The sequence below is a fragment of the Pelophylax lessonae genome (assembly GCF_965119305.1).
Source record: "Pelophylax lessonae genome assembly, chromosome: 9".
Classification (NCBI taxonomy): Eukaryota; Metazoa; Chordata; class Amphibia; order Anura; family Ranidae; genus Pelophylax; species Pelophylax lessonae.
This window is the reverse complement of record NC_138776.1, coordinates 97,767,642-97,792,890: the sequence shown is the minus strand read 5'-3', so window position 1 is coordinate 97,792,890 and position 25,249 is coordinate 97,767,642. Positions and strand designations below refer to the sequence as shown.

The 25,249-nt window shown below is 42.4% G+C and overlaps 1 protein-coding gene across 1 annotated transcript in view; it reads left to right on the top strand.

The window, feature by feature from the left end:
- The first annotated feature begins 2,317 nt into the window (after positions 1 to 2,317).
- The window catches only part of MFSD13A (major facilitator superfamily domain containing 13A), a 40,678-nt gene continuing 17,746 nt past the window's right edge, over positions 2,318 to 25,249 (top strand). Inside the window, exons 1-3 of the mRNA XM_082268410.1 lie at positions 2,318 to 2,561; positions 16,657 to 16,736; positions 21,156 to 21,602. Coding sequence (XP_082124536.1) covers positions 2,397 to 2,561; positions 16,657 to 16,736; positions 21,156 to 21,602 — 692 coding nt within the window. The 5' untranslated portion in view covers positions 2,318 to 2,396. The remainder of the gene's footprint in view (positions 2,562 to 16,656; positions 16,737 to 21,155; positions 21,603 to 25,249) is intronic.

Here is a 25,249-nt window from a genome sequence, read left to right as displayed (position 1 = left end):
AAACATCATTTCCTGCTTGTGTGATTGGCTCACTGATTCTCCCAGAAGTCTGCTTAAGATACAAGTCAGAGTTTAGGCATCCCCTGCAACAAAAATTTCATTTTTGGTGAGATACTCCCAATAGGAACACGTCCAACTGGCGGTTCACATATGTGCGGCTGCGGCGATCGCATATAATATCGGAGCGCACTGCTCCTTCATTACATGCGATCGGGTGTGCGGTGCGAATTCAGCCATACACTTTGTATGGCTAAAATCGCACTGCACCCGCAGTAAAGTCGCACATGACCCTTTTTTTGAGCCGCATCAGGATCGGATCGCACAGTGGTTCACACTTGTGCGATCCGATCCTGTGCGAACTGTAAGATCACACTGCAATATGCGATCAAACTGGGGGTGTCGTTAACATTTCATTGACACCCCCAGCGTATCGCATATGGCAGTGTGAACTGCCAAGGGTGCGTTTGCGATGCGGGAACAGGCTGCGAATTTGCAGCCTTCCCGCATCACATAAGTGTGAACCGAGCCTAAAGGGATGCAGGCCCAGCAGGTTTCCTCATTCGAGCTCTGTAGCTGCCACAGCTGATAGATAATTATGAAATCACTCGCAGAAAAAATGAAAACTCAAAAAAGCTCAAAAGCCTGTAGGAGCCGCTTCTTTGAGCTGCAGTGTGCATGAGCCTTTAAGGGCCAGTTCACACTAAATGCCATCCTAATCAACACAAATTCATTGAAAATCCACACCGCATCAAAATCGCAGACTGTTCATGTGATTGCGAAGTGTATGTTAAGTTAACGACACCCCGGAATTAGTTTGCAAAATCAGGTTGCATGAATGTGAACATCCATGCGATCCATTTCTGATGCAGACAAAAAACAGGGTCCTGCATGAGTTTGGTCTGAATGCAATGTGAATTCAGCCATGCAGCAGTGTGGTGTGAATCACATGCGATGTCTGGCATCGCACTAGTGTGAGCCGGCCCTAATTGCATTTTTATTATAAAGGCCCGCACACATGATAAGAAAATCGGAAGTAAAATTTAGTCCGACGAACGATCTGCTTATTTTCGGATCGTTAGTATAGTGCTTTCGTCAGCCGATTACGAATTTTCGTACAACAAAAATTGGATGTGAAGGCTATAAAATTTTTATCGTACGTCAACACAACGTCCGATTTTTGTTTAATTAGTACAGTTTTCGTCTGAAAAAAATCATAAGAGCAACACTAGACATGCTCAGAAACGACTTTTGTTTTATTATTTTCCAGACTGAAGATCCTCTTTCAGCACCAGGGATATCCACATGTGCTCACTTCATCTCAAATTTCTAGCATGAATATGATTTCTTGTGTGTCCTGAGCTTTCACATTTATTGCCTGAGGCTTGGAAACAAAAGACATTTTCAGGCGGTCAGACCTTTTGTTTGTATTGGACTGTCCTCTGATGTCTATGGCCATCTCAGCCAGTACCCTGATTTTCAGCAAATATTCGTTTTATTGATTTTGTGACTTTCACAAATATGTGATCCTCTTCTCATCCACATTAAAAAATTAAAGGAGATTTCCGCCACCCTACACATTCTCCAAAATGATCTCAAATATCTTCTTTCTTGGTGAAATTTGTGAGTGCGTATTTGTGAATATTTTAGTAGCTGTGCTGTAAAACAAGGAAGTCCTTTTTTTTTGTCTGTTTGTTAACAGGAAATACATTTTTATACATCAGCAGAACAAATCCAGCGTATTTTGTAACAAAGTGATTTCCCCTTCAGTTGTGAAGCAGATGTTGTGACCTTCAGCTTCTTCTGTTTTTTAACTGTAGAATTCAGCCTTTTTGAGTCCTAAAGTTTTTTTTTTTTTCCTCTATGCGGGAGAGGTGGGTAAAAATGTGAATAGGATCCTATAGCAAAGAGGCAGTCTTGTTGAACAGGTTTGTACACGTACATTCTCTCACTATAAGTCACAATGACTTAGAATAGACTACAAGACAACTACAGATGCATGTAAGTGACATTATGTTACGTATACTTTATGGTAACTTGTGCTTGTTTTTATTGTTTGAGTTCTTCTGCTTGTCATATATGACGTCCCATGCTTTTATTCTGAAATATGTGACGACTAAACTGCCACTCCGGCTGACGCTCAGTGCTCATCCAGGCTCCTGAGTTTATGAAAGGGTTGTGTTGCTCTCTTGGAGTCTTGCTATGGTTGTTAGTCTTGTCGCAGAGAAATGTCAGCTGGAATTTGGTTGCTGTCAGCAATACAGACAGTTCTTGAGAAATTAGAGCTCTGATATTAACAGAGATTTTCTTTTCCAGGGAGATGAGCGCTTTGGTCTATCACGACATCAGATGCTATCGGGGAGCCAGCATGGACAATGGCTGTAGCTGAATAACCTAACATGGGTTTGCGATTCATTGCCGGGGTTTTCCATCTCCCCACGGCGGTCCTCTATGGCTCCTTGTCATTTTTCCTTTCCATCCTGCACAATGTTTTCCTTTTGTATTATGTGGACACTTTTGTTTCGGTTTACAAGATCGACAAGTTGTCTTTCTGGATTGGAGAGGTAAGCTGTGATGATGCACTATTGTGTTTATTGCATAGCAGTAGAGAGAAAGATTTAGCAAAAACTTGTATCAGCTTTTTCAGAAATTAAAGTAGAACTTCACCCTAAAGCCCCGTACACACGTACCGATTGTCGGCCGTAAATATTTGGCCGACGACCGATCGGCCGATTGTAGGCTTGTTAGTATGATGCTTCCGACAGCAGACAGCGCATTTTCGGCCGAACAGAATCTGTCGTGCATACTTTAAAATTTTTGTTGTCCGTCACCAGAACAGCCGATTATTCGCCAGTCAGTACAGATTTCGGCCGACAGACAGCAGATTAGCAAGACTGGGCATGCTCAGAAAAGAAAAAAGACAAGGAAAGTTAACCATCACATGACATCACTTCTGCAGTCGGCTGTTGTTGGCCGACAAAATTTGTGTGCAGTCTTTTGCAGTTTTCAACAGACACGACAGCCCTGGACAAAAGACGGCCGATCGTTCGGCCGACGATCAGTACGTGTGTACGGGCTTAAAGCCTGGTACACTCTGTTGTGTTTTTTTTCCAGCGAGCTGAATGAAAAAAAAACTGAAGAGTTTAGGAGGAGCTGCTGTACAAACTATGTGATGTTAGTACAGCGATCTTCCCCGCTGAGCTATTGTGCTGTGACGGGGGGGGAAAAAACCAGTCATTGGCTGAGAGCGCTGATCAGATACCAATCAGCAGACCTTTTTCAGTCATGAACGTCTGCCATTTCTATTGAACCGGCCGATGCCACTACAGTGGTAGTAAACCCACTTTTTTCATTTTTTTACCTACAGGTAAGCCTGTAATAAGGCTTAGTTTTAAGGTAAGTCTCTCATAAAGTGTTAGTATGCGATGAATATTAGCACAATTTTACATTGCCTTGCAGGGGATTTTTTTTTCCTTTAACTGCGGGGAAGCTCCGCTTGTTCGTACCCTCCCTCCTCCACTGCCACATTTGGCAATTTTTGTGGGGGGAGCAGGTACTTGGTTTTGACAGGTACCCACTCCCACTTCCAGGTAAGATCACGGCAGTGATCTATGAGGATTTCCGGACCGTCCTCCTTCCCCCTGCTGACTTTTGGGACACACACCGGTCCCAGAAAACTGCAGGGACCATTCAGAAACCGCATCGTAACATGCGCAGTAGGTAAACGGCAGTAAAGCCTGAAGGCTTCACTGCCGGTTTTCCTTACTTACAATGCCTGCACCCAAAGCCGATTGACAAATCGGCTTGGGGTGCCGACATCGGGGGATCCCTGGAAAGGTAAGTGTCCTTATATCAATGGTCAGCAGCTACAGTATTTGCAGCTGCTGGCTTAAAAATGTTTTTTTCCCAGACTAGAGCTCCCCTTTAGTGCCGGGTCACACTTGTGCGATGCGGGAAGGCTGCGAATTCGCAGCCTGTTCCCGCATCGCAAACGCACATCTGGCAGTTCACACTGCCATATGCGATACGCTGGGGGTGTCAATGAAATGTTAACGACACCCCCAGTTTGATCGCATATCGCAGTGCGATCTGACAGTTCGCACAGGATCGGATCGCAGCAGTGTGAACCACTGTGCGATCCGATCCTGATGCGGCTGAAAAAATGCCTCATGTGTGACTTTTGTGCGGGTGCAGTGCAAATTTAGCCATACAAAGTGTATGGCTAAATTCGCACCGCACAGCCGATCGCATGTAATGAAGGAGCAGTGCGCTCCGATATTACATGCGATCGCCGCACACGCGGAAGTGTGAACCGGCACTTAAGGCCTGGTTCACGCCTATACAGTTGGCTTTTGATCTGTTTTTTGCAGTGCATTTTTGTACACAGTTTTCATCCGTTTTTTGATGTGTTTTTCATTTTTTATGCTTTATTTTTTTTTTTAAAGGGAAGATATTTATGTTGTTGGGCAGATTAAAAAAAAATTATCAAAAAAACACACTACATGCACTTCCACAGTGTGTCCATTGAAGTCTAGTGAACCAAAAACGCACCGTGTTGCATTTAAAAAAAAAAGTCCCTGACCCCTTAAAAAAAACATGTTAAATGTACTTCAATGCGTTTCTGTAAAAACACATAGGTGTGAACCAGGCCTTCTGCTTTTTGTAATACATCAACCCCCCCCCCCCCCCCCCCAAATATTTTTAGTCATTTTTTTTTTTTTTTTTTGGGTGGGGGGGACTTATTTCTGACAGATTAACCTGCTCCTACAGCAGAAGTTTGGTAATTGTACTTTGACAAACGAGATCAGGGACTGTTTTAGATCTGGTTCACACCTAAGCACACGCATTTTTTACGTGTTTTTAATGCGTTTTGCATTTTTTTATTGTTTTTTTTTTTTTTTTGGCAAATTTGTTGTTGGGCAGATTGAAGAAAGCAAAACGTGTCAAGAACGCATTAAAAACACAATACATGCTTTTCTGCAGCGTCTCCATGGCAGTCTATTGAACCAAAAAAACGTACTGTTCTGCATTTAAAAAAGTTCCTGACCCTTTCCTAAAATGCAGCGGCTGAAAAAAGCATAGATGTGAGCGTGTTTCTGCAAAAAGCACAAAAACGCATAGGTGTGAACCAGGCCTTAGACATGCTTAAAATGTTACTTTTCATACGACTGTTACCAAAATATTTTTGTATTTTGTTAAGCAACGCACGCGACTGTTGGCATTATTGACCATCTTGTTGTTCAGGGCTCATCCACATTATGACAGACAAAATGATGCAGCGCAAATCCTGTAAATAATGGCATAAGAAATAAAGAGTCCCAAAAAGATGAAAGAGACAGTTCCTTAGGTCCAATCTGTGTTGAAAGAGGATATAGGAGACAACGACTCCACACAGTGATCTCCCTCCACCATAAAGCACACTGATGCCCTCACCTCATGATTCGACCACTGTGTTACCAGAGGTCAAAAATCGCAGTGTCAATCCACATCAATAAGCAGGCTTCAGGTACATTCGTATACACTACTTGATAACTAAGGACCAGATAGGACTCACAGACCGGATTCCCCAAATGTAGACATTCCGAGGTATAAATGAAAGAAGAAAACCTCTAAGTGCAGACTGCCAGTACTAAACTTCCTTTAATAAATATAGTATGCACTTACATGGTAAACGATAAACACAGGCACATCAGTACAGGTGCACATCGATAAGACTTCAGCGTCGTGGGCTGTGCATGCCAGCAGCCAGCCACACACGCTCGGAAGTCGGAACAGCAGCAGCAGCGGGTGACGTCAGACGGATGCGGCTCAACCTCCTGTACGTACGTTACGTCCACCGGGACTTCGTCAGCGGGGGTGGAGCCTATCAGTCACCAACATGATTATATAACCTGACGCTGCTCACATGATCTTGAGGACGTACTTGACAAAACACTGAGGACATCTAGTGGTCAATGTCAAGTATTACATCCTTCAAGTAAAAGAACCCACAAGGTCTCTTATAAATACTAATGTCTCATGGTCAATTTGTAAAAAACTTTTTCCCATATCCCAGACAGTTAAAAGACCTGACATCAACCGCTGCTGTAATAAATAACACATGTATATATCTTTACAAATGAAGGCACATACATATAATGTAAAAATACCCACACTGTTAAAAACACATAAACACACATAAAAAAATATATGTATTAAAAAGTTCATATAAAATCAGAAACAAATATAAGATATAAAAAAAAAAAAAAAAAAAGAAAGAAAGAGTCAATCACCTATCCGAAATAAAACAATTAAGGTCAAATTCAACATTTAACCCTGACGGATGAGAAACTTTAGTTTCAAATATCCAGTAAGATTCCCTTTGACTCAGGAACCTAACAAAATGTCCTCCCCTCCAGTGCCTATTCACCCTCTCTATGCCCCAAAACCGCAAGCCTCTGGGGTCACGATTGTGCACCATCCTGAAATGTTTGGACACACTATGGGTTTTCAGGCCTTTCTTGATGTTACTCACATGTTCGCCAATGCGAACCTGCAATGCCCTGGAAGTTCTGCCGACATACTGGAGGCCACAATCACACTCCAGCATGTAGACAACTCCCTGGGTCTGGCATGTGATCAATTCCCGTATTGGATAGACCTTATTTGTGGCAGATGCTGAAAATTCCTTCCGCTTCTTTACATTGCACTTGGAATGCCTGCAAGCTCGGCATCGCCCACAAGCATAGAAGCCTGATAAAAAAGTAAAGAGTTTATTTTCTTTAACCACTGGAGGGTCCACCACTCCAGGAGCCAGTACATCTCTCAAGGTTCTGGCCTTTCTGTAAATGAAATGGGGACGAGAAGGTAAAACTGGACCTAAATCACGATCCTTTAACAAAATGTCCCAATGCTTGGCCACTATCTTTTCAAATTGTTTGAATTGTATGTTATAATCCAAAACCATCCTGAAATCCTGAGCATTTGCTTTATTCTTAGGTGGACCAGAGACAAGGGCACCCCTGTCCATATCTGCCACTCGAGTAATTTCTTTCTCAAGATCAGCTTGGTTGTAACCTTTCTGCACAAACTTTTTGGATAACTGTGCGGATTGTGATAAAAAATCCACTTCAGAGGAACAGTTCCTCCTCAAACGGACGAACTGCCCCCTGGGGATATTACAAAGCCAAGCTTTGTGGTGACAACTACTCAATGGAATGTAACCATTCCTATCGGTAGGTTTGAAGTAGCTGCGTGTCTTGATAGCATTCTCCTCTCTGAAAATCTCTAAATCCAAAAAGACAATCTTTTCCGGATTGGTATTCCAAGATAGAACAATGTTCAGATTATTGGAATTCAACCGTTCCATCCACATTATGTGCATAGACTTGTGTGTTTTTGTGTACTAGAATAATGCAGGTCTTTGTAAGGGTACAAAAAAATAGTTGTTTTTTATGTTATCTGTTGGTGTCATGTGGTGCAGAGCTGTGCGATAATATGCGGCAGGTCTGCATTTTTCTGTAAAGCATGTAATCATTGAAGAAGGCGCATAAACGCAATGCAAGTGACAGTAAATAATAAACAGATGTCTAGTGTTTTCACCCTTTTTACCACTAAATGTAAATTGAAGTGATGACATAGGGTATAGGGTAAAATCGCATGAAAAATAAAAACACATCAGCTGATGTCAAAATACATACAAACTGATGTGGATGTATATTTATATACATAAAATCTACGCATTTTTTTCCCACAAGGTTTCATGCATTTACAGTTTAATGAGCCTCAATCATTCTGTGGTTTGTACAGGCCGCTTTAGCCAGTGAATACATCCAAGAAAGGCTTACAAAGTTGCATAGCCATAGCAGTGCAGGTGAGGACACCAGACACTTGAGTAATGGATGGCTGACAAAGGTGAAAGCTTAGACACCTGATCTGTGGAAGGCTTACCAAGGATTTATAGCTATAGACGTACATGTGAGGCCCGGGCTTCTGACTAATGGATGGCTCACATAGGTGTATAAAACAGAAGCAGTACATGTAAGGCCAGGACTCCCGACTAATGGATGGCTTACAATAGTGTATAAACCAACTGCAGTACATGTAAGGCCAGGACTCCCGACTAATGGATGACTTACAATAGTGTATAAACCAACTGCAGTACATGTAAGGCCAGGACTCCCGACTAATGGATGACTTACAATAGTGTATAAACCAACTGCAGTACATGTAAGGCCAGGACTCCTGACTAATGGATGACTTACAATAGTGTATAAACCAACTGCAGTACATGTAAGGCCAGGACTCCCGACTAATGGATGACTTACAATAGTGTATAAACCAACTGCAGTACATGTAAGGCCAGGACTCCCGACTAATGGATGACTTACAATAGTGTATAAACCAACTGCAGTACATGTAAGGCCAGGACTCCCGACGAATGAATTGCTTACAATAGTGTATAAACCAACTGCAGTACATGTAAGGCCAGGACTCCCGACTAATGGATAGCTTACAATAATGTATAAACCAACTGCAGTACATGTAAGGCCAGGACTCCTGACTAATGGATGACTTACAATAGTGTATAAACCAACTGCAGTACATGTAAGGCCAGGACTCCCGACGAATGAATTGCTTACAATAGTGTATAAACCAACTGCAGTACATGTAAGGCCAGGACTCCTGATAAATAGATGGCTTACAAAGCTGTATAGCCAGAGCAGTGCATGTGAAGCCCAGGCTCCTAACTAATAGATGACTTGCAAAGCTGTGTAGCCATAGCAGTGCATGTGAGGCTCAGACATGTGACTAACTGATGGCTTACAATGGTGTATAGCAGGGGTGTTGCTAGACTCTTTTACCAAGGGCATATGTCAGAGTTCTTTTGCTAAGGGCTAGATTACACTAGTGTTGCCCTCTGAAGAGCAATTGGCAGTATCGCGTTTCAGAAGGCTTTTGACGGGCTGTTAAGAGGTGTTATGTCGTCTATTTACTGCGCGTTTTAACCCCTAAAAACCCACACCACAACCACTTGCATTTCACACAGCTGTTGTGCAGTTGTAGCCCAGCCCTATTCAGTTGAAAAGGTTGCATTTGGCAGGCAGTGCATTGGGGCCACGGCATGTGTAGACTACTGTCCCCTGCCTTTGCAGCTAAAAGTGGTGGTAAAGTCTCTATGTTTATTTCTACCTACAGGTAAGCTTATAATAAAGCTTACCTGTAGGTAAAATATATGTCTCCTAAACCTGCACCGTTAAGGAGATATTGTAGTGAGCAGCAGCTGGTGACGTCACCGGTGCATGCGATCTGAAGGAATGGCATACACGTTATTGCGGCTCAGCCATTTAAGCAGCCACATCCCACAAATCCAGAAGGAAGACTGGGTGAAAATGGAAGCCTCGACAGTGGTGACAGCATGCCGCTGGAGGGCTTTGTTTTAAGGAAAGTATTTCATAATGTGCTAGTATGCGATGCATACTAGCACAATATGCCTTTACCTTGCAGGGGGAGTTCGTTTTATTTTTTTATTTATTTGTCCACGTGTACTACCAATTGAAAGTGGTAGTAAAGTCAATGACAAAAAAAAAAACATTTTCACCCTGCAAGGCAATATCATAATGTGCTAGTATGCACATTACTTGCACATTATGCTAGAGGAAGTCCTCCAGCGGCATGCTGTCATCTCTGCAGAAGCTTCCATTCCGGGTTCGCTAACTCCTGGGCATCTTTCTGGTCAGGCTGCAAAAACATCACTCCCATGTCACACAGCTCTAAATGAACGGCACCGGTATGCCATTCCTTCAGAGGCGGTGACATCACCGGCTGCTGCTCGCTAGAAAGATGAGCAGCGCTGGCTAATCCTAACCTATGTGATAAATACCTTATGTACTAATGACAATGTGATACCAATTCCCAATCATGTATCATCTGTGTTAAGAAGCATACATACATACATATTGCAACTGCTAAATCTGATACTGTAACCAAAATCAAACACTATTCTTATATCCTAATGTGCAATACTTGCTTAATCTTAAAATGCAATTAATAAAAATAAAGTGCTTTGTTTGATTCTTCACTTTACAGACTTCCTATTGAATATTTTTCATTAATTATTTATTGTGAGTCACATTTAGTTATTGTGCACTACACTAGCACTTGATTTTTATTGTATTTTATGATTATGCAAGTATTGCACATTAGGATATAAGAATAGTGTTTGATTTTGGTTTACAGTATCAGATTTAGCAGTTGCAATATGTATGTATGCTGCTTAACACAGATGATACATGACTGGGAATTGGTATCACATTGTCACCAGTACATTAGATAGTTATCTCATAGGTTAGGATTGGCCAGCGCTGCTCTACTTTCTGTTTTAGGTGTTTTATCAAAATCCGAGCAGCAGTAGTTTTTTTTTTTTTTTTTTTTTTAGCACCAAATACTTTTGGGTTTTGCCCTCTCAAATATTATCCGTGGTGCTGTGAATATTGTTAGATGTATTAGGCCCCATTCACACCTGTGCGACTTCAAAGTCACACGATTTTATCACGACTTTGTTGCCGCGATTTTGATGGGAGTTTGAGTGGGCTTATAATGTCTTTTCCTCAAAACGCATCAAAATCATGCCAAAAGTAGTGCATGGACTACTTTGAAGTCGGTGTGACTTCATGTCGCACAGATATGAATGGGGCTCATTGGAAATAATGGAGAACGACTTGTCATGTGATTTTGCAGTCCCAAATCGCATGATAAGTCACACAAGTGTGAAAGGGGCCTTATAAGTTTACCTGTAGGTAGAAAAAAAAAACCAGAGATTTCTACCATTTTAAGGGGGAGCAGGTGGGGGGAGGGGCAGTATAAAATGTGGCTCTGCTGCATGTGTTTACCACCTTTAACCGCAAATGTGAACAAAGCCACAGTGAGGCCAGGACTTATGGGTAGCTTACAGTATACAGGTGTACAGCCAAAGCAGTGTGTGTGTGTGTGTGTGTGTGTGTGTGCGTGCGCACTGGACACCTATGGGAAATTTACTGTATATCTCTATGTGTTCAATCAGTCTTGCTGCATTTACATTGGACAGTTATAAAGGAGATAAAAAATGTGTGCATACTTCCAACTTCATTCAGACTTTCCTATCTGCATGCATCTCCAGGTCAGTTATTCAGAATGAATTGAATGGAGACAGCCAGAGAACTAGTATTCATGGAAGGAGGTTAACTAAGTGGTTCTAAAAGCGTAAAGAGAGGTATTAAAACAGGTCTTCTTCATATGTGCAAAAACTGTAGCTGCTGACTTTTAATAATACCTCACCTGTGCAAGGGTCCAACGCCCTCCTCAACCAAGCCGGTTTCTTCACCATTCTTCAGTCCCTGGCGTAGCATGTTAAAGTTGTTGTAAACCTCAGACATGAAATATGAACAAAACATATCCTTCTATAGTGTGTACTTGTCTCAGTTAGGAGCAGTTTCTGCCTTTCGTCTCATTCTTCTCTTATCAGCATGAATCACTTCTGACACCAAGAGAAAAAAGGTGACAAGGGAGGGAGCTCCAGCTGATTGAGAGCCTCAGCTTTGTTCCTGTGTGAAGAGGGGTGTGTCTCTTCTCTTCAATCAGCTCTCGGAGCTCTCCTCACTGAGCTCTGCTGTAATGTCAGCTCTCCGCTCTTTTTTTTTTTTAACTCTCTGAAAAGCTTAACCACTTAAGCCCCGGAGGATTTGGCTGCTCAAAGACCAGGGCCTATTTTGCGATTTGGCACTGTGTGATTTTAACGGACAATTGCGTGGTCGTGCGACGCTGTACCCAAATGAAATTGACGTCCCTTTTTTCCCACAAACAGAGCTTTCTTTTGGTGGTATTTGATCACCTGTGCGATTTTTACTTTTTGCGCTATAAACGAAAAAAGAGCGACAATTTTGAAAAAATAACAATATTTTTCACATTTTTTTTTATATGAAATTCCCCCCAAAAAAATGTAAAAATCAAAATTTTTAACATTTTAGACCAATTTGTTTTTTGCTACATATTTTTGGTGAAAAAAATCGCAATAAGCGTATTTTGATTGGTTTGCGCAAAAGTTATTGCGTTTACTAGCTACGGGAAAGATTTATGTAATTTTTATTGTTTTTTTTTTTCTAAACTAGTAATGGCGGCGATCTGCGATTTTTTTTTTTTGCGACATTGCGGCGGCCAGATCGGATCCTTGACTGACATTTTTGACACTTTTGGGGTTACCAGTGACATTACTACAGTAATCAGTGCTATACATATGCACTGTTACTGTAAAAATGACACTGGCAGGGAAGGGGTTAACTTTATTAGAGATTCAGGGGTTAAGTGTGTCCCTAGGGGCGTGCTTCTAACTGTCAAGGGGCGTGGCTTTTGATGTAACCACAGAGACATACGATCCTACATAGCAGGATCGTATAGTCTCTGCAGTTACACCAGGGAGAATGACAGGCGGCTTTGTTTACATTACCCGCCTGCCTTTCTCCCTCTCCAGCGGGAAATCGCGAGTGACCGGCAGGCATCGGAGCCGCCGGTCACTCGCGCGGGGATGGCAGTGAACGAGCGGGGGTGGGAGCGCGCCTCCGGCGGCGCTGGCTCACGGGCGAGTGACGTACCGATACGTCACTTTGCCCAGGGGGGGCTGACTTGCGGTCGGCAAGTGGTTAAAAAATTCTGTACTTTGAATGAATGAAGAGAAGACTGCAGATAGACAGATACAACTTATGTAGGAGGATTTGTTTCATCTCTGTGTACAGCCGTGGCCAAAATTTTTGAGAATGACACAAATATTAATTTTCACAAAGTCTGCTGCTTCAGTGTTTTTAGATCTTTTTGTCAGATGTTACTATGGTATCCTGAAGTATAATTACAATCATTTCATAAGTGTCCAAGGCTTTTATTGACAATTACAGTAAGTTTATGCAAAGAGTTAATATTTGCAGTGCTGACCCTTCTTTTTCAAGACCTCTACTATTCACCCTGGCATGCTGTCAATCAACCTCTGGGTCACATCCTGGCTGTTGGCAGCCCATTCTTGTATAATTAATGCTTGGAGTTTTGTCAGAATTTGTAGGGTTTTTTTGTTCACCTGCCTCTTGAGGATTGACCACAACAATGAATTTTTTAAACAATGTTCTTTACAATGGTTTTGCATAGAGCAGCCTTGATCCTCCCTCTTCTGACGTTCCCCACCGGCACGTCATTGTTTAAAAAAAATAAAAAATTTTTTTTTTAGAATCCCTTTAGGCACAGTTTTCAATCAACATGAGAACCCAGGGACCAACTGGAAGCTGACATGGTATTATGAGACGTGAAGCTCAGCTATGTGGCTCATGGCAATCTGTCATTTCTTAAAATATTTTCCTACACTGACTACGTGGCAAAAGTCAGGCTCACTTTTTTATTCTTTGTGTAAAAATGGTTTTGTTTTACTGTGGACAATATTCATGATTACTGTTCTTTATGTGTCTTTTTATTTTTTTTTACAAAATAATACAGGGGTGTGCACAGTTTTAAAAAAAACTACTTGACAAAGGGACTAAATTGGGGTCCCAATCTATTTGTTCTTCATGACAATCTACTTGTTATTATTATTTTAACAAACACCGTATTTCACCAGTTCTGGACCGGAAGGATTTGCCCCCTTAATAACCAGGCCATTTTTTTTGCGATTCGGCACTGCGTTACTTTAATGGAAAATTGCACGATCGTGCGACACTGTACCAAAATAAAATTGATTTCCTTTTTTCCCCACAAATAGAGCTTTATTTTGGTGGTATTTGATCACCTGTGCAATTTTTTATTTTTTGCGCTATAAACAAAAAAAAGAGCAACAATTCTGAAAAAGAAAACAATGTTTTTCACCATCTGCTATATAACATTCCCCAAAAAAATGTAAAAATCAAAATTTTTCATCCTTTTAGGCCAATTTGTATTCTGCTACATATAAACATCGCAATAAGCGTATTTTGATTGGTTTCCGCAAACGTTATTGCATCTACAAACTAGGGGAAAGATTTATGTATTTTTTTTATTTTTACTAGTAATCGCGGCGATCTGCAATTTTTAGCGGGACTGCGACATTGCGCTTGACAGATCGGACCCCTAACTGACATTTTTGACACTTTTGGGGGGGCCAGTGACATTAATACAGTAATCAGTGCTACATAATATGCACTGTTACTGTAATAATGTCACTGGCAGGGAAGGGGTTAACCTAGGGTGATCAAAGGATCACATGCCTGACGAAGGGGTCCTGTGCGGGGGGGGGGGGCTTGTGAAATGATTATAGAGACCTATGATCCTATATAGAAGGATCACAGTCACTCTGATCATTTCAGAGAAAACAGTCGGCTGTGTTAACAACAGCTGACCGTCCTTCTCTCTCAGCGGGGAGTGATCGCGGGTGCCGGTGTTCTAAAATTTGGTCGGACCTATGAAAATTCCGGACCGACGTCACTTCCGGTCTCTTCCGGTGACGCTCCGTCACCGCCAGCTGGTGCGCCAGCTGGTACGAGCCCCTGTGCGCATGCGCACAAGGAATGTTCAAAGGTCCGATTAAATTTTAAGACGTACGAACAGCTGACTGGAGAGGAGGAGCCCCTGCTGAGGTGGAACGCTCCGCCGTGGGTTTACAACACCGCCGCGTCATCGCGGCGGAGCGTTCCACCTCAGCAGGGGCTCCTCCTCTCCAGTCAGCTGTTCGTACGTCTTAAAATTTAATCGGACCTTTGAACATTCCTTGTGCGCATGCGTACAGGGGCTCGTACCAACTGGCGCACCAGCTGGCGGTGACGGAGCGTCACCGGAAGTGACGTCGGTCCGGAATTTTCATAGGTCCGACCAAATTTTAGAACACCGGCTGCAATCGCAGCCGCTGGTCCCGTGGATCGGCATCCCCACTGCCTAGTGGGGATGGGAGTGCGAGGACAGCAGCGGGAGCTCGCCCTAAAGCACCACTCCCGCGACCGTCGTACTCCTACTTTGATTCGCGCAGCCAAGCCAGCCTGCCTGCCATAGTAAAACTGCGGCGGGCGGTAAGTGGTTAAATAAGGTTATACATTGCGCTGTTTATCTACTACTCCTGCCTGTCTCCAGCTCCGCACCTGAGGACTAACAGGGAGGGGAGAGACCTCGCAGTGTGATGAGCACTGATTGGGTTCTTATAAGAAAAGGGGAGTGACGGGCACCCTTAACTCTCAGCAGAAGCGCATCTGCTGAGCGAAGAAATTAGGCTTTGGCCCCAATAAGAAAAAACCTTATTTATTCAGGTTACCCTCGCACACGGAGCACTTGAGTGCTCAGTACAAGCTCATGCTGAGCAGCCAAATCAAGCTCCGGTGTCCATTCCCTGAGGCTTTATTCACACCTGGGCATTTTGGGATTGTGGCAGAATCACTGGGATTCTGCCCACAAACTCAAAACGCACTGCAATCCCAAAACGCAGGTTCAGGTACTATTGAATTCAACAATTTCAAAAATTAATCACATGAAGTTTGTCCTTCCAAAGAAGCTCCTGCTCCTTTTTGGGTGAAAAGCTTTGCGCAATGCGATTTGCCACGCAATAAATCATGTGACAGTCGCAGTAAACTACACCTCTGTAGGGGCCATTGAAAATAATGGCATCTGAACCTGCATTTTGCTATTGTTGCGCGTTTTGAGATGGCAGGCAGAATTGAAGCAGGGATTACTTTTTTTTTTTTTTGGCCCTTAAGGCTCCATTGCGGGCAGAATAGCAGCACTGTAAAAAAGCCCCACTTGTCCAGAGCCCGGAACTGCATGTCCCAGGCGTTAGGCTGTGATTTACGCATCCCTGTTAATAGATTGATGAAAACTCCATATTGCTGAACATGAATGGAAAACTATGGTTTTTAAAAAACAGAGGATGTCCACTAACCATTGACATTTCATTTATGGGCACCAACTGAATAGAATAAATCACCTGTTGGTTTCTTATTACCCAAAGTCTCTAGTAGTAGGAAATCCCTGCCTCTGCTCCCAACTCTGATCTGCTGATATTGGAGTGCAAAACCTATGTCTCACCCCTTCTGCTGCATTCTTTGGCATCTTTTGCAAAACAAATGAATAAAAGGAGAAGCCAGAGGCGAGGTTGAGATAACCTGTTAGAAATGGCTGAAGGACCTGGGAACTTGGGTGTGGAGACCTCACCGGTAAAGTCCCTGAGATACATGGATGGGTAGTAATTTCTACAGCATCCACCTAATACCAAAATGTCATTTTGGGTGATTTTAGCTTTCAGAGATGTTGACATATCTCTAGGGTTTAATTTTAAGGTTTATTCCCTCAGTTTTGGTAAAGTGCATGTAAATTGGAACCTGGGCTATGGGTAGGATTCTGGGATTCAGACTCTTTACACTTTTTGATAGTTTCTATGAAGCTATGCCTGAGATTAACTGACATCTCCAGTGACTGTTATGTTGTCAATAAGCATACAGTAGACTCTGCACCAGACTACAGAGAGAAGGCATATTAGTACTTTTTATTGTATGTAATTGCAGGTAATCATTCATAGAGATTGTGAAATGTACCACTGTATGAGCTCATTCATGAACAATGTTATTGGTATCTATGGCTAATGTCCACATCTTTCTCTGTTGTTCAATTGTGTGATGTTCACCCACCATTATCAATGTTCTCTTCTTGTTGCAGACTGTATTTTTAATATGGAACAGCTTAAACGACCCCTTGTTTGGGTGGTTAAGTGACCGCATCTTTCTGAGCACAAAACAGTAAGTATGACAGCTTTGTAAAAAATGTGCTAGTCAGGTTTTCATTAATAATATATAATATACAGATTAACATTAAATTTGTTAAGAAAAATGCGTACAGCATGCACCTTGAGAAGGGTTTTCTGCATCCTGCCAAAGTGTTGGTGTGATCAAACTCTTTTTGATGCCAACTTACACATACTTTAGAGCTGCTATCATGGGGTAAGCTTCACACTACTTGGACAAAGCTTACTTCCTATTTCATCTTTCCCTCACTGCCTCAGAACTGTTTAGAGACTTTCAGCATCTGCAGATTCGTGCAGACTAGGAAGATTTCTCATATCCCATCACTAGCATACCAAAAAGCCTGATATCCTACTACTTGTTGTTAACTCAGTACAGTAAATGGGACCAGGCTCTCCTTAACCAGCCCTTGATTTTATTATTTAAAGCAGAACTGTAACTATTTTATGAATTAAAATGAAAAACCTTCTGTTCTGCAGAATCCCCCCCCCCCCCTTTTTCTTGCCTGATCCGATGCAGCGATATGCACGAGAGCGGCAGCTCTCCTTGCTGTCTCCCTCCTCCCTGGATAGATTGATAGCAATGGGTTTTTTGGCTCCCGCTGCTGTCAATCAAATGCTGTGCCAAGCAAGGTGTGTCAATAGACGCAGACAGAACAGCTCAGGGGCTAGCATGCACACATGCCCCCATGTGGGGCACTTGCCGAAGAGGAGGAGCCTGGAACGCCAAAGGGGGACATCAGAAGAAGACGGGGGCTGCAATTTGCAAAACAATTACACAGAGCAGGAAAGTATAACGTGTTTATTATTTTAATTAAAAAAAAAAAAGTGAAGCTTTATTATCCCTTTTTAGTCTCTACTTGTTACTTACAATCACATAAACACTTAAAGGGTAACTCCACTTTTATGTTGAAAAAAATAGCAAATAAAGAAAAAATAATATAGCATATACAATTGTGACACAAGTCATATTGTAATTAACCACTTCCATACCACAGTACATCAATATGACATCCTGGGCTTTGAGTGGGGAAATCTAAATGATCTAAATGCAGCTACAGGCATCATTTGGATATCATTTTTTTTTAGCCAGCGATTCCCTTTACCATAAGAACAATCAAAGTGGCTGTTCAGCACCCTCCCCCCCCTGCTGCCGCTCTCTGCTGCCGCCCTCTGGTGCTTCTACCGGGGTCGCCCATGCGTTCGGTGAGCCGGAAGAGGAATCCGCCGCTGGCGGAAGTACACCATAGAGAATGCAGAGGACCAGATGGTCCCCAGCAGTCCCTATGACTCTTAGAGGCCTGGCAGTTGTAAATACTTCCGTGATCTCGGCTGGAAAGCCAAGATCATATTTTTTTTTTTTTGTTATTGACCCGAGATCTCTCCATAAAGAGGACCTGCCATGCACTATTCGTATTACATGGGATGTTTACATTCCTTGTAATAAGAATAAAAGTGATCCAAAAAATAATAATTTAAAGGGAAAGTGTAAAAATAGAAATTTTTTTTTTTAAAGTGCCCCCGTCCCCGCGTGTTTGCACGCAGAAGTGAATGCATATGTACGTCACGCCCACATACGTAAACGGCATTCAATCCACACATGTGAGGCATCACCGCGGATGTTAGAGAGAGAGCAACAATTCTAGCCCAAGAGCTCCTCTGTTACTCTAAACAGGTAACCTGTAAAAAATTTTAAAGCATTGCCTATGGAGATTTTTAAGTACCGAAGTTTGGCACCATTACACAAGTGTGCGCAATTTTAAAATGTGGGGTGTTAGGTATCTATTTACTCACATAACATCATCTTTCACATTATAGAAAAAATGGGCTAACTTTAGTGTTTTGGGGGTTCTGAGTAATTTTCTAGCAATAAGATTATGATTTTTACATGTAGGAGTGGAGTGCCAGAATTGGCCCGGTATGGAAGTGGTTAAATGTTATTAAAAATTACCTTTCCTTTTCAATCTGCAGTCGCTGTAATTTTCTGAAAATGCAGTGCAATATGGTTACCTGAGGGTCTGTGTACTGAACATAAACCAGAAACATAATTACCTGCTTGTGTGATTGGCTTACCGATTTTCTCAGAAGTCTGCACTAAGATACAAGTCATATTTCAGGCATCCCCTGCAACAAAAATGTAATTTTTGGTGAGATACTCCCAATAGGAAAAACGTCTAAAGGGATGCAGGCTCAGCAGATTTCCTCTTTAGTGCTCTGCAGCTGCACAGTCGATTGATAATTATGAAACCACTCCCATTTGACCCACTCAGCACAGAGGAACAAACAGGGATTTATTTAGAATAACAAAAGGTAGGAATCTGCAACAAAGGTTGTTCTAATCCTTGCAATGTACAGAGATCACCCAGAGGGGAATGTTTTTTACTCAACAAAAGTGGAGTTGCGCTTTAAGGACTTGGGCTTATAAGGCACCAGATATCAAAGAAATGACAACCACATATCAATGTAGACATTTTTAATTTTGCATAATATTAACGGGTAGAGGGCTGGGTATTTGTTTTGGGTACAACAATATTAATGACTGGAAACCCTTTTTTTCACCTTTTTTAAGATGTGTTTTATGTACAAAAAAATCTTTTATATAATGCAAAAATAAAAATATGTAGTTTGTATTTGTTTGATACCTGGTGCCTTAAAAGCCTAAGTGCTTAAGGTTCCTTTCACACTGTCGGTGCGCCCGACGGACTCTGTTTTGCTTAGCAGAGATCGATCCACCGATCCCCGCTGAGCAGGTGGATGACAGGTCCATCTTCATTTCTTTTTGTATGGCTACAGAGTGTTACTGGACAAAGGGTGGAAATGAGGATAGCAAAAATAGACTTTAACAACTGGGCATAGACAATGTAAATATAACTTTATTGGGCCGGATACACTTTATTTTTTTTACTAAAATAAAAAAAAAAACATGTTGTACTTACCTGCTCTGTGCAATGGTATCGCACAGAGCAGCTTTGAACCTCCTCTTATGGGGTTCACCACTGGCACTCAAGGCTCCTCTTCTGCGTGCGCCACCATAGGAAGCCTCTTCTTCTGATGGCACACATGAAGATGATCCATTGACACACACAGCGTGTCTCTAAGGTACAAAAAGTATGTCTTTAGAACCACCTAAACTTAAAGAGGAAGTAAACCCTCCTCTGCGACTTTACCTATAGGTAAGCCTATGATAAGGCTTACCTATAGGTAGTGTAAATATCTCCTGAACATGTACCGTTTAGGAGATATTTACTTTAGATGCAGCCAGTGACATCACTGGCGCATGCGCTCTGAAGGAACGGCCGCTGGTGCTGTTCCTTCTGAGCCCCGTGCCGTGACCGTCGGCTCCCGCGCGCCTGCGCGGGAGTGACGTAATCGCGGGTCCGGCCAATCAGATGGCCGGATGCCGCGATCCCGGAAGACGGGCTACTGAACATGTCGCCCGTCATACAGGTAAGCGGGCGGCACGGCGGGGTCTCGTTCTAAGGGTAAGTGTTTCATAATGAGCTAGTATGCGATACTAGCTCATTATGGGTTTCTCTTTCAGGTTGGGAAAAAAAACTTTTTAATGAGTTTACAACCTCTTTAAGGAGACGTACAGCCAAAGCTTATTTTGTTGTACTTTTCTTGTGGTTCACAGGACTGCAGTTGGTTCTGCACTCCTGTGATCCAATTTCAGCCAACAGCGGGCTTAAACCCTCTTTCAGCTGATGTCACAGAGCCGGTCCAGTCAGGGAAAAGATTGCGACCATATGGCTGGGATCCACCCAGGAGTCTGGAACAGCACCTGGCTCAGCCTCTAAGCGAGCCACTGAGACCCTGAGCCAGACCCTCCCGCCCCTACACAGTCCAGTGAGAGGTGGAGGAGCAGAGAGCTGGTGACTGACAGTCCTGGCTCTTTGCTCAGAGCGGATGGGAGAACTGAGCGATCAATGATGTTCGATCGCTCAGTTCTCAGCCTTAGAGACAGCGGGGTACAGATGTACCATCGCATCAATGCTGAATCCACCTAGGTAAGTATGATTTTAAAAAAAACAACATATTTCTCTTTCACATTTGGTTAAATAACTGTTTAGGTCCTAATCTTTGAAAAGCATTTGGTAACCATATGGAATCCCTGTCACTGGTCTCCTCCCCTGCTAGATATGAGTGTATAAACCTGAATTGGGATGGACACAGATGCATAGTTTGCCTTGGTGTCAAATACTGGCATTTTAAAATGTAGGTAAAACCTTTATAGTACTTCGATGTTAACATAAAGCATTTTTATCAGTGTTGCTGGGGTTGGTAAGTAAAGAGTTTTAAAATAATTTAAATTTTTGCCTTTGCTAGGGAAAACTCTCTCTAGATTATTTTCAATACTAACCACATAGAAGGGGTTGTTTTTTAAAAGATCAGCATGATAACAGTTTTTTTGTTACAGGTCCAATGTTGATATCGCAACTCCTGAGGTGGTGCTGAAGAGGCTCCGAGCCTTGGAAAGAAATGGACCATTGTTTGCACTCTCATTCCTGGCTTTCTGGGTGTCTTGGGCTCACCCTGGTTTACAGTTCCTCATCTGTCTCTGCCTGTATGACAGCTTCCTCACTTTGGTCGATCTCAACCACAATGCCTTGCTGGCAGACCTAGCTGTCTCAGCTGTGGAGAGGACTAGACTGAATTTTCATTGTTCTCTGTTTAGTGCTGTTGGTTCTATGTCAGTTTTTGCATCTTACACGGTGTGGAATAAGGAAGACTTTTTCTCGTTCCGGATATTTTGTGTGATCTTGGCAGCTGTTTCTGCCCTTGGATTTACAGTGTCAACATGGCTACTTAGACAGCGCTTTCAGACAGGAGGCAGTACTGTCAGTGACCAGGATCTACTGAAAGAGTAAGTGACATCTTGTGGCTGAGGGGTTGTACAAACTACAAAAGAGATTGAAAAGCCACATTCGCTATTGCTGTACACTACCGTATATGGTCAAAAGTATGTGAACATCCCTCCAAATTATTTGGTTCAGGTGCTTTCAGTGAGAGGTACTGTTAATGCTGAAAAAATCAATACCTTTTAAACACCTGCACTTAGTGACTAAAAATATATACATGTGTAAATTTTAGCTGCTGTGTATCACAAAAACTGTGTGTAAATCAAAATTAATTCAAAATCACAGCGCTCTATCCAAAAAATAAATAATGTGTAACCATTTCTAAATTCTAATGTGCCACGCAGTGCAACGTTAGTGTAAAAGTCTATTTACTGGTAACAATATTCAATAAGTGTCTCTTGCAATTTTCCTCTTGCTTGTGCAGTGACTAATAATGTTGAAAAGTGCTCTATGCAGATTCTGCAAACCAAATTCCTAAACCATAAAGTGCTCCCGTGCTCAACTTCAACCACCACATATGAATACACACCAGACAAAGCTGTACCCCTGTTAGAGTGGGTCAATCGAGGCTTTCCCCCAAGGGGTTAATTATCCAAGGTAACGTCACTTCTTCCTCACAACTCCATCCGAGTTATTAAAAAACATCAGAGGGGAAAATAGGCTCCAATAGTGTAAAAACCTTTTTATTTAAGTGACTAGTATAAAATCATAAAATCCATATGCTATTATGCTCACATTTATTTATGCATTCTGCCCTGCACCTGGGTTGTGTAGCATTTTTTTATCATACAAAGCCAACTATAGCAAGTGTGAGCCCTGTTTGTTTTCCCGATCACTCGGGTTGCTCACCACGTCCGGGTGTCCCCAGCAGATCAGCGTTCCTTCCTGTAACCCCGCCTCGACGTATGTTTAGTTTTGCTTAACACTTTGGGGAAAGGCTCTTTTCTGATCTAGCATGACTGGGCACAAAGCTAGCTCCATAAAAACATGAAGGAACTTGGGTGGCCTGACCACAAAACCCTACTAATACAATTGGGATAAATTGAAATGCTTACTGTGAGCCTGGTTTTCTTGCTATACCTCAGTACCTGACCTCACTGATGTTGTTTTCCCTGAATAGGTATACAGACCAATCCAAAAATGTGCGGAAAGTCCCCCAGAAGAATGGAGACTGTTATAGCCACCATATAGGGTCAACTTCATGCTTTTGAATGGCATGCCTGGCAAGCTCATATACACTGTATCACCAAAAGTATTGGGACGCCTGCCTTTACATGCACATGAACTTTAATAGCATCCTAGTCTTAGTCCATAGGGTTCAGTATTGAGTTGGCCCACCCGTTGTAGTTATAACAGCTTCAATTCTTCTGGGAAGGATGTCCACAAGGTTTAGGAGTGTGTCTATGGAAATGTTTTACCATTCTTCCAGAAGCACATTTGTGAGGTCAGGCACTGATGTGGACAACAAGGCCTGGCTCACAGTCTCTGCTCTAAATGATCCCAAAGGTGTTCTATCGGTTTGAGGTCAGGACATTCAAGTTTCTCTACCCCAAACTCGCTCATTCATGTCTTTTCAGACCTTATTTGTGCATTGTTGCTTAGTCATTTTGGAACAGGAAGGTGCCATCCCCAAACTGTTCCCACAAAGTTGGAAGCATGATGCCAAAATGTCTTGGTATGCTGATGCCTTAAGAGTTCCCTTCACTGGAACGAAGGGGCCAAGCCCAACCCCTGAAAAACAACCCCACACCATAATCCCCCCTCCACAAAATGATTTGGACCAGTGCACAAAGCAAGGTCCATAAAAACATGGATGAACAGTTTGGGGATGGCACCTTCCTGTTCCAACATGACTGCGCACCAGTGTACAAACAAGGTCTAAAAAGACATGAATGAGCGAGTTTGGGGTGGAGAAACTTGAATGTCCTGACCTCAACCCGATAGAACACCTTTGGGATGATGTTCTCTCCAACATCAATGCCTGACCTTACAAATTCACTTCTGGAAGAATAGTCAAACATTCCCATAGACACACTCCTAAACCTTGTGGACAGCCTTCCCAGAAGAGTTGAAGATGTTATAGCTGCAAAGGGTGGGCCAACTCAATATTGAACCCCATGGACTAAAGGCCTGTACACACGATAAGAAAATCTGTAGGGAAAATTCGTCTGATGACTGATCTGTCGATTTTCGGATTGTTAGTATGGTGCTTTCGACAGCCAACTCCGATTTTTCGGCTGACAAAATCCTGATGTGCAGGCTATAACATTTTTGTCGTCCGTAATACAACATCCGATTTTCGTCTCATTAGTACAGATTTTGATGGAAAAAATCTTAAGAGCAAGACTAGGCATGCTCAGAGACGAAAGAACACATACAAAGCAATCCAACACATGACATCACTTCTGAAGTAGAATTTGGTCCTATCGTATGAAAATAACCTCTTCACTCTCCACATCAGACTAGCATGCCACAAAAAACGGGCGATAGATCGTTCGATAATCTGACCGTGTGTACGGGGCTTAAGACTGGAATGCCATTAAAGTTCATGTGGGTGTAAAGGCAGCTGTCCCAATACTTTTGGTAATATAGCTTAGGTGTGATAGGTGTTCACAAACTGTTAGCCATATATTATATGTAAATTTGAGCTGGATGCTCCAGGACTTGGAGGAAAGATGGGACTCTTTAAGGCCCCTTTCACACTTGTGCGACTTGTCATGCGATTTGGGACTGCAAAATCACATGAAAAGCCGTTCTCCATTATTTCCAATGAGCCCCATTCATATCTGTGCGACTTGAAGTCGCACCGACTTCAAAGTAGTCCCTGCACTACTTTTGGCATGATTTTGATGCGTTTTGAGTAAAAGACATTATAACAACGAACATGTGTGAAAGGGGCCTAAATGGACACATTTTTTTCTACTAGCCACCCAAACTAAAAAAACATTGATTGGTAAAACTCTCAGCCAATAGCACACACTAGTTGCTGACGGAGTTTTGCTGCATTATGTTTGAATGTGAAGAAATGGAACCATGTTTTCTATCTTCCACACTTGAATGAAGTAGAGAATGGAAAATAGACTACAGCTCTATTGACTGAAGAGGGAAAGCAACAATGCTTGAGTAGCAAACAGACTCGTAGTCACTAGAGCATTTTACTGGCCTTCCAAAGAGATATCTCCATTCCCCAATGGGCCTTTTCTATGGCTTTCTGAGGTCTGATTTATCTGCTCCTTATTTAGATGCCATAGGAGAATGAAATGGTTTTCTGAAAAGATTAGGATATCAGCACACACTTGAAGGCCACAGGTAAATCTGACCCAGCTGTGTTTAAATAAATGTTTTAGCTTGGATTTCCATAGCAGTGACCCTTTGTTCCTAAAATATATTTATTATCTGCCTAGGTGACAATCTTATCCTACACCATACCTAATCCTTTCTCAAGTGTCACCTTAGAGAGTTCCTTAGCAGTTTAAGTAGGGAGTGGTGTCATTCTGAGCAACGTGAAGGCTTCTTAACTTGTCAGCCTTGCAGAATAAGTGAAAACCAAATTCTTCTTTAAAAAATAATCTTTTCAAGTAGGTATTTACCCCCAAAAAAAGAAGAAAAAGTACCTTCTGTTGCTTTTAGCCTCCTCCCAATTTCCACCTTT